General features: G+C 46.3%; 1 protein-coding gene across 2 annotated transcripts in view; it reads right to left on the bottom strand.

The window, feature by feature from the left end:
- Positions 1-262: 262 nt before the first annotated feature.
- ARHGEF38 (Rho guanine nucleotide exchange factor 38) overlaps positions 263-13,705 on the bottom strand; it is a 50,208-nt gene continuing 36,765 nt past the window's right edge. The window contains exons 9-14 of one of the 2 annotated variants that reach the window (XM_083456771.1): positions 13,120-13,242; positions 11,642-11,962; positions 9,055-9,195; positions 6,084-6,282; positions 4,498-4,763; positions 263-2,702 (exon numbers count right to left, since the gene is read on the bottom strand). In XM_083456771.1, the coding sequence (XP_083312897.1) occupies positions 2,517-2,702; positions 4,498-4,763; positions 6,084-6,282; positions 9,055-9,195; positions 11,642-11,962; positions 13,120-13,242 (1,236 nt within the window). In that variant the 3' untranslated portion in view covers positions 263-2,516. Of the gene's footprint in view, positions 2,703-4,488; positions 4,764-6,083; positions 6,283-9,054; positions 9,196-11,641; positions 11,963-13,119; positions 13,243-13,705 lie in introns of both variants that reach the window. The other variant, XM_083456770.1, reaches the window with a different exon arrangement.

Raw genomic sequence — 13,705 nt, 5'->3', positions numbered from 1 at the left:
CCTGTTGCAGGCATATTAAATAGGGCACTAGGGATGTTTATAGCCCAATCCTGAGCACATTTACTTAGAAGCACGTCTACATTCAATGGCGCTTACTACCGCCATTAAGTGTGTTTAGATTTGCAGCTGTACAGAAAATCCTAGGCATGTCTACTCAAAGGTAAGTCCCACGGTGTTCAATGGGTCTTTCTCCCAGCTAAATTCACATAGGAACGTGGCACTGAATACTTCTCCAGCAAAAATAACAGGTATAGGTGAGATAAAAAGGGCACGTGCTACTTCTGCACTACCCCTGGCTAATTTTTTGAAATGTCTACTTGGAATGCAGTAAGCAACTTGTTGCAAACCATCAGAATCAAGCTAGTGTGGAAGACATAATTTTTTTGTGGGATTCCCCTCCACCCCACACCAAGCTGCATTTCCTTAGATTTTAACCATTTCTTGGAGATTGCAAGACAACTCTGGGGGAAGAGCTTGGCCAGGGGCTGGGGACCTGCGGTCCTTCAGATATTTTTGGAGTTAAAACTCCTATTAGCCCCAACCATTACAGCCAATTGTCATGGATCTTGGGAGTTGTAGATCAGCTACACCTGGAGTGCAACAAGTTCCCCTTATCCAGGTTAGGCTGAGAAATACTATTGGCCAAGGACCCCTGGTGAATCTCATATATGAGTTAATGCAATCTTCATCAGCCTAGTGCACACCCACCAGCCCTAGCTAGGATGAGAGCAGGCTGGGGAAGACAGAGTTGTTGAGCTCAAATCACGGTGCTTGCTCTTATGTGGATGTGACATAGATGATTATTTACTTAGTAATTTATTGCATTTATATCCCACCTTTTTCTCCAAGGAGCACAAGGTGGCATGTGTTAGGTTCTTTCCCACCTAATTTAATCCCCACAACCTCAAGGACTATCTGGGTGACGAAAAATGGAGAGAGGTACCAGCTTGCGTACCTTCTAGGGAGGAAGGGTCAGAGCACGGGACGACGACACTAAGGACAGGTCAGAAGATGAAGGTGGGGGGAGAATGGTGGGCCACTGAAGAAGCAACAGGCTTGAGCGAAAGGGAAGAGCCAACGGCAGAAAGCAGTTCAGACTCAGCACTTGAAGCTCCCCGGGAGATTGCCTGCCCTACTGTGTTCGGTTGCTGTCCCTGCTTATCTCCAAGGGCACAAAGAATTATGGCTGAACAAGGAGCAAGAATTCCTTCTCGCCGTGGTTTACATCTACGTGGGCAGCCTCCAGAGGAGGAGGGGTCTTGGGGGGGGGAAGACAGAAGCAGAAACCGTCTGTCCTGGCCAGAGGCGTAGAAAGGGGGCAAGGGGGGCAGATCGCCCTGGGTGTCATCACTGAGGGGGGTAACATTTGGTGCGCTGCCTGCCCGCAACTCCCAAGTCTACCCTGAGCCATTGGGGGAAGCGGGGAGCTGCGCCGCTTTGCCTTCATTTTGACGGCTTGGGAGTTGTAGGCGGGCGGTGCGCCCAGGGGTGACATTCAGCGCACTGCCTGCCTGCGACTCCCAAGACTACCCCAAGCCATTTATTGGGGGGGAGGGTTGCCAAAAGAAATTCCACGCTGGGTACCTCCTGACCTTGCTACGCCTCTGGTCCTGACAACTGTGCTATGGAAGCTGGCCCTGCCTTGAAGCTTCTCTGCCTTGTTTGCTGTTTTCTTGTATGAAGAATTAAACTCATCTCTGTGCTTGAGTGCTGACCTGTGTCTGAGCCAGCCTGTTCACGGGTGATCAAAGTCCTTGCAGGGGACATCAGGACCAGGGGCAAGATGGTGGGGTGGGAGCAGGAACGGGGGTCCAGAAGCCAGGAAGCCAAGAGTCCAAGGGTCAGAGAGCCGGGAATCAAGAAGCCAAGGGTCCGAGGGTCAGGAAGCAAGGAGTCAAGAAGCCGAGGTTCAAGGATCAGGAAGCAAGAAGCCAAACACAGCAAGGCAGGGAGTGTGTTGCTGTGGCAAAGAGCCGAAGGGAAATGCTGACCTTATATCCCTTCCCAGCTCTTGCCATCAGGTGCTGTGAGTTACCAATTGGCCTCACCCGTGAGGCCATGCCTCGCCTCTTCAGAACAAACTTAGGAAGGCCCCAGTCCTGCAAAGTCCTATCAGTCACAGGGCCTGGCTCCTGCACGCACACCTGACACAGCCCTGATGCACAACAACCCTTTGAGGTAGATTTGGCTGAAAGGCAGTGACTGGCCCAAGGACGCTCAATGAGCGACTGGGGATTTGAACCCTGGTCTCTCCAGGTCCTAGTCAGACACTCTAACCACGTTGCCACACTGGCTCTCCATACGCCAGGGGAGATTCCAACAAAAGCAGTGTGGCAAAGTGAAAGGATTCAAGCGATTCAGGACAATGACTGGAAACAGCTTTTTCTTTCTTTTAAATACCTCCTTCATAAGTTCTTCAGCTCTTGATTTACCAACGAACGTTTGAGCAGACCAGAGCAAAATGGAAGACTTTTGCCTCTGACGTTTCAGAGAATTAGGTGTTGTGTTTTTGATGTTTACGCGTAAGTCATCTTCCCAAGATAATTTGCTGGCACGTATCCCTTTTGTCCTTTCGCTTCTGCTAACCACCATTCCTTGTTGCCGCTCAGGTCGGAAAAACGAAGGATCCGAACTCGCTGGTACTCTTGAAGGCTGAGCTCCTGGTGGCTCCTTGCTTGAAATGCATGAACTGCATAAAATGTCTGAGAGGGAGAAACAAAAGAGAAAATGTCTTTTCGGTCCTAGCTGCTCTTTCAACATACAATGGCTACATGCACACATCAAAAGCACATAGCTCCCCCCAAAGATTCTCAGGGACTGTCATTTATTAGGGGTGCTGTGAGGGTTGGACTGCAGTTCTCAGGATCCTTTGAGGAAAGCCATGTGCTTTAAATGTATGGTATGTATACACCACCAATGGGAAAGGTGGCAGGTCAGTGGGAGAGCATCTGCTAGTCATGCAGAAGGTCACAGGTACGACTGGTAATGTCTCCTGCCAGAAACCTGGGATATAAGCAACTCTTACGTGCTATGGTGACATGCAGCACTCCTTCTATAAACACAAGCGAGTTTGCAAACCAGAGGCAGCCAATGTGATGTCATCCAGATGTTGCCAAATTACAAATATTGGATGTCCCATCAACCCCAGGCAGAATGGCCAACATCTGGAGGGCGCCCCACTGGCTACCCTTGATGCAGAAAGGCAAACAGCAGGCAAGAGGGAACTTCTTATTTTTCTTATTTGCTGATTACATTTCTAGCCTGTCTGTCCTCCCAAAGGTGGCACCTGTGCTAGGCTATCAGCTGGATAGCTCAGTTGGCTAAAGCGTGGTGCCAAAGTTGTAGGTTTGATCCCCCATATGGGACAGCTGCATATTCCTGCAGTGCAGTGGGTTGTACTAGATGATCCTCAGTCCCATGATTCTCAAATCCAGGTGGGCAGCCTCAGAGTTCCTAGTTCAGAAACTGGGCAGCATGATAGGGCCTCACAGTTTCCAGAAGCACCACTTCACAACTTTAGAATATTTCCTATGGGCTGCTGCTAAGTTTGACATAGGTAAAGGTAAAGGGACCCATGACCATTAGGTCCAGTCGTGATCGACTCTGGGGTTGCGGCGCTCATCTCGCTTTATTGGCCGAGGGAGCTGGTGTACAGCTTCCGGGTCATGTGGCCAGCATGACTAAGCTGCTTCTGGCGAACCAGAGCAGCGCACAGAAACGCCGTTTAGCTTCCTGCCAGAGCAGTACCTATTTATCTACTTGCACTTTGTGCTTTCAAACTGCTAGGTTGGCAGGAGCAGGAACCGAGCAACAGGAGCTCACCCCATCACAGGGATTTGAACCACCAACCTTCTGATCAGCAAGCCCTAGGCTCTGTGGTTTAACCCACAGCGCCACCCGCATCCCTCTAAATTTGACATAGTCTTCTTCAAATTTAAAGCTTCCTTTGACATGCTCTTCCTCTCACCACAGCAAAGGACAACAGGGGGGGGGGGACTTTCTGACAATAAGGGCTGTTCGACAGTGGAATGGTCTCCCACAGGAGGTTGTGGACTTTCCTTCTTTGCAGGCTTTTAAGCAGAGGTTGGGTGGCCAATTGTCATGGATGCTTTAGTTGATATTCCTGCATTGCAGGTGGTTGGAATCTATGATGCTGTAATACTACGACTTTTGGACAGGTGTTTGGGCAAAGTAGGGCAAACTGACTTACACCGTCTAGCTTAGCATTATTCACACTGGCAGCTGCTCTCTCTGGTTTTAGATAGGGCTTCCTCCAGTCTGACCTGGCAATGCCAGTGATTGAACCTCAGACCTTCTGCATATGAGATGGATGCTCTTCCACCAAGCCACACCCCTTCTGAAGATTCTCTGAGTGAGCCCACCTCCTTGCCACTACTCATTTGTGTGTCTTCTCCTTACTGCTCACACACCGGGAGAGGACAGGTGAGAAAGCAGCTACAAGGAGGAGGGGAATGAAGGTGAACTCACGATGCTTACATCTTGGTCGTCCACTCCATAGAAGCAATCCACCTCTGTCCCGTTAATAGATGCCTTTTCACACAGGCTATTGTAGGAAGAGCTGCTTCCGCTTCTCTTGTGCTGCCCTGCGGGCTTTGTGCTGCCATCATCCACTTGCCTCACAGAGACAAAAAGGCTGATGTTATCAAAGTCGCCGTCGCAGAAACTGGCATCTGAAGCCTCCTTTTGTGCCTTCGATGGATTGTAGGGCTTCAGGAAGGAGGAGTAAACGTATCCTTTCGAAACTAGGGAGGGAGGAGGAAAATTTAAAGAAATTAGGATGTGCTTCCCTGCTCCCCAGTCCTTCTGCCCTTCATAAAAAGCAAAGAAAGGCTTGCCACCAATAAGGAGTATGGAAGCAGCGGGGAGACCACTTGGTTCCTGTTACCCACCATGTTCTCTCATTGTACCTAGTCTGGTCCATAATCCCCCCCCCCCCCGCCGCCCCCCTGAGGCTGGGCAGAAGTCACTGGCGGTCCCTAGTCTTACAACTAGTGCTGTTGTGATGTGGCAGGCCACTCTGGGTTGGGTGACACAGGAGGGGTGACAAAAAAGGGGTTTGGCCCTTTGGGGTCACGAAGAGGGCAAGAGGGCCCTTTTTTTGTTGCTTTAGCCTTTGGAGGTGGAGGAAATATTGTGGGTGATGCCTTATTCCACGTAAGTAGGAGAGATAGCTGCCGAGGTGGTAATGCAGCTGCTACCTATAAATACATGTTTGCCTACTTGGTGGGTGACGCTGGTTGCGTCTGTTGTATTTTTGTATTTTGGATCTGCTAATAGTTGTTATGGCGCCCAATACGTCAGTTGTTTTAGCTTGATGTTTAAGAGGATATCTTAGATAACTTATTTAGTTATGTTATCTGTGCTACTATAAAATGTGCATTTTAATTTTCTATTTTCTTTTGTATTTGACTTCAGTCTGGGATATTTTTAGGATGTTGTAAAGATTTTATTTAAAACATGAAGCAATATATATTGCAAGTTAAAGACCAGAATTCTGCAATTCAGAAACCTAGTACAAGCAGGATAGAATATAAATTAAGAACAGCTTATGTGTTTTTGTAAACTCCATCATGTTGGAAGTTGCTCTGTTTTGTACCACCAGTGCCAAATCCTTACTCAGAAGAAGAAGAGTTTGAATTTGATATCCCGCCTTTCACTCCCTTTAAGGAGTCTCAAAGCGGCTAACATTCTCCTTTCCCTTCCTCCCCCACAACAAACACTCTGTGAGGTGAGTGGGGCTGAGAGACTTCAAAGAAGTGTGACTGGCCCAAGGTCACCCAGCAGCTGCATGTGGAGGAGCGGGGAAGCGAACCCGGTTCCCCAGATTACGAATCTACCACTCTTAACCACCACACTGGCTCAGGATAACGTCACTCATGCTAGGTGATGTGAGCCATGACCAGCTCACAGGGCAGGCTAGAATACTACTCACAACCTCTGCGAGAAGTCACTGTGGCACAACATGGAAGCTGAGATCAATCACAGGGCTGTTGCGTCCATATTTAATAACCATCACAACCAAAGGACATCCAATATTGTGATGAATGTGCCTGAGGACTTACTTCCAGTGTCGACAAGCCATCTGCCAGTACTTCCAAAAGGATCCTTTCGTTCCACGACAGCCACCAATTCTCCTTCGTAGAGATCAATATCAAACTCCTGAGTGGCGTTGCATTTGCGCTTGGCTTGGTACAGCAAGTCTGAGTTGTATGTGGAGAGTATCACGGACCTGTGGCTTTCAGTCTGCCGTGGAAATTCAGGCTGGAAACAAACCAAAGCCTAGCTTGAGAAATACTTTCAATTGCAATGCCACAGGAAAGCATATTCAGGGTAAATCAACATTCTTGCTGCTCTTTCCTTCACCATATACGAAAATCTCTGTCTCATTCACTTTCCCAATCAATCCCCATCACACTCCCTTGGCAAGTCGGTATTATTCAGCATCTCTTCTTCTTCTTTGGCGATCACTCGTAGCCCAGTAAGACTGTCTTCCAAAAACACAGTTTTAACAGTGAGTCCGTAAGCATCTAAATTCAGTATCTGAAAAGGTATTTGAATCCTGGTAACCCATGTCTAAATCTAGCATGTTGCCTATTGGAATACTCTTGCTTATTTCAACACAGAGCCATGGCCAAACCACATATAGTATTCAATGCCCCTTTGTATTTAACACACATGCTTCTTTAAAAAATGCAGATAGTGGCCACTGGGTGTGCTGATAATTTAAAAAAGGATGCAGCACATGTGGAAAATGGTTTGGCTCTTTTTCAAAGTCCTGACAAAAAACACTCATTTGAAGCTATTTTCACAGGGCTGAAACCCTCCATTGGTAGCATGGGAAGAAAGGGTTAAACTTCCCCTCCTCACCTGCTCTAACCCCCGCTAGTTATCAGCTCCCTCCAGGGAATGCTATTCAATATATATTTTTAAGTACACTTTAACATCATGCCTAGTTTCACGCTCATTTACACTGACCTGGGAAAATAACAGCTCGCACACAGTGATTTGTCATTTCGTAGAAGATGGGCCCGATCTAACAATGCTTATGTGAGTAAACTGTTCATGTAAGTAGGGTTTTTGTGGAAATCGGCTGCTGGGCTTATTGTTAACCATGAACTACTGGGCAGATTGCAGTGCCATGGCATTAAATTCACAGGGTAAAGCTGTGTACAAATTGCTGCAGCGAACAGAGGCTTATTGTACATGGCAGATAGTCTGAGGTACCTGTGCGTTTTACTTTGACGGCTGTAAGATTAGTCCTCTATGAATAGTCATGTAGAGGAAATTTGCCTTTGCCTCCCGTCTTAATGCACTTATCAGTGTCGGTGTCAATTAACGGGAAGCATTTTGAAGTCACCCCGCACAAAAGTGACAGGGACGTGTAACATCACAAGGCTTGAGAAACCCGTAATCCACGGATTATGCTGTTTTAGATATGGAATGGGAAGTTACCGATAGAGGACAAGCAGGACTTCTGCACAGCTCTTGGCGACATTGTGCACTAGACACGTCTAAATCCCAGCACTTCTTTTTTTTTTTTTTTTAAAAAATAACAATAATAAAATCACCTGCCATCACTATGAAAGGCATTTAAAGGTTTCCTGTGTAATAAAAAAAAATACATCGGAAGATTAGAATTGCTACACAGATGTTTAGTGGGAAATGTATCTGCGGACTGAATATGCACAAATTGAAGAGGAGCTTACGACAATGGCATTGCCAAGGGCTGTGGAATGAAATGTCAAGCGTGTTTCGGAGAGGAATGGCACAGGGTGGCGTTTGCTTTCAGAGGAATGCATTGCTAGTCATACTTTTTTGAAGTTCTGGACCAGGCTAGGTGCAATAAGAGAGATCCCATGCATTTCTGCCCCCTGCCCAATGTTAATAACAGAGAGATACCCAATTCAGATTGGGAGCGTGATCCTTCGGAAAAGAGGGATTAACTCGTGATCCTTGTGCCTTTCCCCCGATTAATGCCAGCTACTCCCCCAAGCTGTATTTCTCTGCTTTCCTTTGGACCACATCAGTGAGGCTGAGAGAGGGGTCTTGTTGTCTGGGCAGCCCAGGACCTGCTTGCTCCCCAGAGAGGTCACTTTGGTGCTGCTAACACAGCAATTTGACTTCCCCCTGAAGGTGCACTCCATTGTCTCTTGAGACCGACGGGTGCCAACAACAGAAACACAACTACAATTCCCACAAGTTATTTGTTGTGCAAGCAGCAAACCCTGTGCAGGGCTTTGTTAGTCCTGCCCTTTACTTCTATGCATACCTCCTGGGAGTTAAGTCCTGTTAAAACTCAACGAAACTTTGGACCAAGACTATGATGAACTGACACCACTTTTAAATCAATGGGACACATTAGTCATGACCCATGGATTTCAAGTCCCACGGATTTCAATGAGCACTAGGTGCAAATCCTTAACCACAAGCCAGGCCCTTTTGAGCTCTTGACTCTATGCATCAGGAATGGGGAATCCATGCCCTTGCCCATATCTTTGGACTACAACTCCCATCATCTGTTGCCATTGGACATGTTGGCTGGCACTGATGGAAATAGGAGTCCAACATTGTCTGAAGGACCACAACTTTTCCATTCCTGCTGTGCATAATCCAAGACTCAAGTTTATAAGCAAGATTAGCCTTTTCTTTCCAAAGCAAATTACTGCTCATTTAACAAATAAAGTGTACATATTCATGTATTGAAAGTAGACAGTAGAACAACCCACAGAAAGTTAAGACAGTTGAAACTGAAATGCAGCCCAGTCAACTACTGTTGTTGACACAGCAGTGGTTTGTAACAACTCAAATGGGACTTACTCCCAGGTAAAAATGCATAGTAGGATTGGAGCCTTAACAGTGCATGGGTGAAGGAATAGGGTTGGAAGGAAAGCTTAATCCATTTAGCTTTCAGTAGATTTAATTGGCAATAAAAATGTGGTTTCTATATAGTTACTTCTCTGCCCGGCATTTTGCTTTTCCTACAGGAGTTCCCAAACTTCCAACCGGGACGCCTGTCAAATGTATGCTACAAACCTGGAGAGGGGTTGGCTTCTTTTTTTCAAAGCTCAGCTTTCTCTCAATGAAATTTATGCTGTTGTTTTCTTTGACAAAATTCAGACTGTGTATGTCTTCGAGCACCTGGTGCTGAACTTCGCTGATGCTTGGAGACGACAGCTGTAAGTTCAAAAGAGGTTCAAGTTTACATGATTAGTCAAAGCTGTGATGGATCGGGGAGGATATATACATAATGCTGGTTCTGATTTGTCAGGCTTAGAACAGCATCACTGCTTTTTCCTGTGGTGGGGTTTCTGGCAGAAGCTCATCAGGGAAAGCCTGATGTTGTACCCCTTGACTTTCTGCAGACACAATGCTGAATTTTTGATGTGAACAACACATAGAATCATAGAATTGTAGAGTTGGAAGGGACCAAGAAGACCCATCTAGTCCAACACCCTGCAATGAAGGATTTTTTTGCCCAACATGGGGCTTGAACCCATCACCCTGAAATTACCAGCTGAGCTATCTTCTCCCATGGCTAAAAAAAGACTACCCTAGTCTAGATGGTAACCTTTATTATATATCTAGCTATCCCTTGAACCATTGGCCTTCAATTACCATTGGCCTTGGCCCAGCATGGGAACGACAAGGAGTTGGACTCCAATTACATCTGGAGGGCCAGAGGTTCCCCATCCCTAGCCCAGAAAGATATGAATAAGCCCACCTCAAAAGTTTCCATGCTTCCCTCTCCCCTATGGCTAATTGGGGTTTGGCAGCTTTCGTTTCTGCGTTTAACCATAGCCTGATACATTACACAAACCCAGAACTGTGCAGCTGGCTTTTTGGAAACTTGTAGATGTTAAAATTAACCAGAGTTTCCCAAGACTGACTGACACAACAAACTGTGGTTAATCACAAGTGGAAGCAGAATCTTCTAAACTCCTCCTTGCAGCCATGCTAGAGAATGAGAGAGGGGAGGAAGGGAGGGTGCAAATCAGGAGAAATATTATGCTCATTAAGCTAAGCTATAGTTTAGTGTGACATCCCCACGCCCTCATTATCTTGTATGCATGTGTTTGAGGAGTAGCAGTATACACTAGGACACTCTCTCTCACCCAAATAAATATTTCCTTTGATGTTTTCATTTTCTTTCCAACACGCCACTGCACATGAGAGAAGAACTATGCTTCCCACCGCTGCTCAGTTGCATATATTAAACTCATTTTAATACATACACATTGAAAAACACTTATTACCTAGCAACAATGCTGAGTCAATTAAAGGGAAACAACATCCAACCAGGTGGCACAAAACCTGGTTGAACCAAAGGACGCTAGAGGGCACCCTTCACACACTGGCAGAACCACACTACAGGAAACCAAATAATATGCTAAGAAGCATGTCATTTTCTGGGGCAGCGGGGAAGGCAAAACTGTCCAAGCACACAATCATTTAATAACCCAGGCAGCCCAGCCCCATATCTGTTTAATTGAGCTCAACAGGGCTTAATTCCAAATCAATGAGCATCGGACTGCAGCTGTACTATATCCAGGATTAATTCTGGATAGAGATTCCCTAAGCACGGTGATTTTTTGCTCTGGTATCATCCAGATCAGACAACTTCAAATCCCGAGTGGCAAGTCATGGAAGAAACCAAGCTGGTTATTTATCTGGAGAGAGATAAACCACAAGCCTGAGTTTGGACATCGCACTAAACCAAACTGTGCCTTGGTTCACAGCAGCAGCGGCAGGACCAGAGGAGCAAAACAGTCACAATATTCTCTCCAGGAACCCACACATCTGCACGTTCACACTAAACCATGGCTTGGCTTAGTGTGACTGGCTCATAAAATAGGGCTGCCATACAGTATGTCCAGACATAGCTGAGATTCGTCCGTCAAAAATGTTCAAAAAGCGGCAAAAATGTCTGGGGAAACCCAGGCGTATGACAGCATATGAAGCGTTGGTTTTTGATGCTTTTCCTAAAAAAAAAAATCAACAACTTTGGCCCCCCAAAAAGCTCAAAACTTTTGTGTCCAGATTTTCACTTTTGGAAATATGCCAACCCCATCTTAAAACCGCAGAATTGGAGGTGGTCTTGCCCTAATTTCATGCAGCCTGTTAAGAGTGTTGGGAAATGTAGCTCTGTCAGGGATGAACTACAGTTCCCAGGATTCTTTGAGGGAAGCCAAGTGCTTTAAATGTGCATTAAGTGTATGGTGTGTGTGTGTGTGTGTGTGTGTGTGTGACCCAAGTTCATATTACAGTGGCACTTCGGGTTAAGAACTTAATTTGTTCTGGAGGTCCATACTTAACCTAAAACTATTCTTAACCTGAGGTACCACATTAGCTAATGGGGCCCCCGCTGCTGCCCTGCCACTGCCATGCAATTTCTGTTCTCATCCTGAGGTAAAGTTCTTAACCTGAGGTACTATTTCTGAGTTAGTGGAGTCTATAACCTGAAGCCTGTAACCCGAGGTGTCTGTAACCCGAAGGACCACTGTATTTGTCGAATAGAATTCTCCTAGGCTTTTGGTTTTTAAATAAGATTTCAAAGGTGCATAGCAGATAGGCAACCTTAATTGTAATCATCTCAATATGAGTATATCTACAGCCGACTTACTGATGTGAGGGATTCCCCCGTGGAATAGGATTGCAGTGCCGATGACATCATCCCCCGCAGGAGAGTGACGAGGCAACACAGGCAGTTGGTCACGATTTGCTTTGCTGCCCGGTTGAACGTCTGGAGTTCCTCCACCAGCTGGGCATTGAGAGCCTCATATTCTTTCCTGGCCAAATCCATCTCCTCTCCCGCCGCCTTTTGGTGGTAGCTATTATAATCCAGCAGTTTGTCATAGCGCTTCTGGATGAGCTTCTGAGGGCCTGGGAAGAGGGCCTGCAATGCTGACAGGGGGCCCAAAACCATCTTCTCTACTTGCTCTGCCTAGATGTGCACAGGTAGGGATAGAGAGACAACAAATAAATCTTCACCACCCACCTCTCCTCCTTTAAAGCTAACATTTCTCCTTCTCTACCAGTTGCATATCCACAGAATGGTCTTCCCTCTGAAGCATGTCTCACCTCAACCTGGTATCATTCCTTTGGTTTGATTAGAGTGTCAGACTTGTACCTGGGAGGGCAGGGTTCGAATCCCCACTCGGCCATGAAACTCGCTGGGCAACCTTGGGCTTCTCAGCAGTGGCGTAGCGTAGGTTGTCAGCACCCGGGGCAAGGCAAGTAATTTGCGCCCCCTAACCCTAACCCCCAGATGTTGCGCCCGGTGCGGCCGGCCCCCCCCCTGCACCCCCCACGCTACGCCACTGCTTCTCAGGCTAACCTACCTCAAAGGGTTTTCGTTGTGGGGATTAAATGAGGATGGGGAGAACCATGTACCTGGAGCTCCTTGTGGGAAAAGGTGGGATATAAGGGCAATAAGACAAATAAATGCATTTTAGGAACTGATGGGTTAAGTCGCTTTTTAATGATGATGTTAATTATGGAACGTGCAATAATGATTTTAATGATTCCATTGGCTATGTATTATGTTTTCAAATTACCATATTTTTGTAAACCTCCCAATTTTGGAGTGAAAGGGGGGCATAGCAATCTGTAAATAATTATGTGCCTGAGGATTAAGGAGGGAATTAATCACAGGGTGTAGCACAAGAACTACTCACGCCACATCTGTTTGTGATGCAACGTGATTCCAGAAAAACTGTTGTAAGGCTATCGACACATTTACCCTGAATTTAGAACCCTTGGCCCTGGATTTGTGTTGCTTGCCTACACAAGTACAGAGGCCTTTCTGCTGCAGACATTTCCCCTGAATATGTGGAAAGCTGGAAGGAACCACAAGGCAGCCCTTTTTTAACTCATTTTGCCCCTTCATGCCAGTAATGACTGACTAGGGCTGAAATCTTCCTTCCTCCTCATTGTGGAAGGCTAGATTTTTTTATTTGCAATAAATCAGGGCTTCAGGAAGCTGTGTAAAAAACAAAACAAAAAACCACCTTCTTCTGGCTTTGTTGCAGAAGCAACAAACTTCCTTAAACTCCCTACCCCTTATCTTTTGTTTGAAACCAATATCTTTCAAGAACGTACATATCGTTCGCTGGGCTTTTCAGCATTAATCAAGGTGTTTGAAGAGCCACTTTCCTCATCTTCTTTCTCGTGCAGAAAATCTTGAAGTTCGGTTACGTTCTGTGCAGCTAGAAGCGTAGACTCCTGGAAATGATGAAATGGGCAAAAGATGTGTGTGCTCAGGTGTACACGCAAATGGAAGAGGACGCACATGAAAGAAATGAAACGGCTAGGTCAAGGTTGGGCAATTTGTGGCCCATCCAGATATTAATGGACTGCAACTCCCATCTGACCAGTGCGGCCAATGGTCAAAGATGATGGCAATTGTAGCCCAGCAAGATCTGGAGGTTGCCCACCCATTTGAAAAGCAGTCTACATTCCCCTCCAATGCTAGCATGTGTTTCAGTGGATGACATGCCCACTAAGAAAGCTAGAAGTCTGTTTGACTTGATATTCACTTAAAACAGAATGAGGTGCACCAATGGATAGCACGTTTCAGAGGATCTCGTGAAAAGTTCTACCCAAGCAGGAAACTATCCCTGCAGAGACTGGACTCTGCTATAATCTCTCTCGTTTAGATTTGTCATCTTTCCTAGTTGATCCAGGA

The sequence above is a fragment of the Podarcis tiliguerta genome, assembly GCF_965153285.1.
Source record: "Podarcis tiliguerta genome assembly, chromosome: 9".
NCBI classification, from domain to species: domain Eukaryota; kingdom Metazoa; phylum Chordata; class Lepidosauria; order Squamata; family Lacertidae; genus Podarcis; species Podarcis tiliguerta.
The sequence above is the reverse complement of the archived record's forward strand: the minus strand, read 5'-3'. Positions and strand labels throughout refer to the sequence as shown.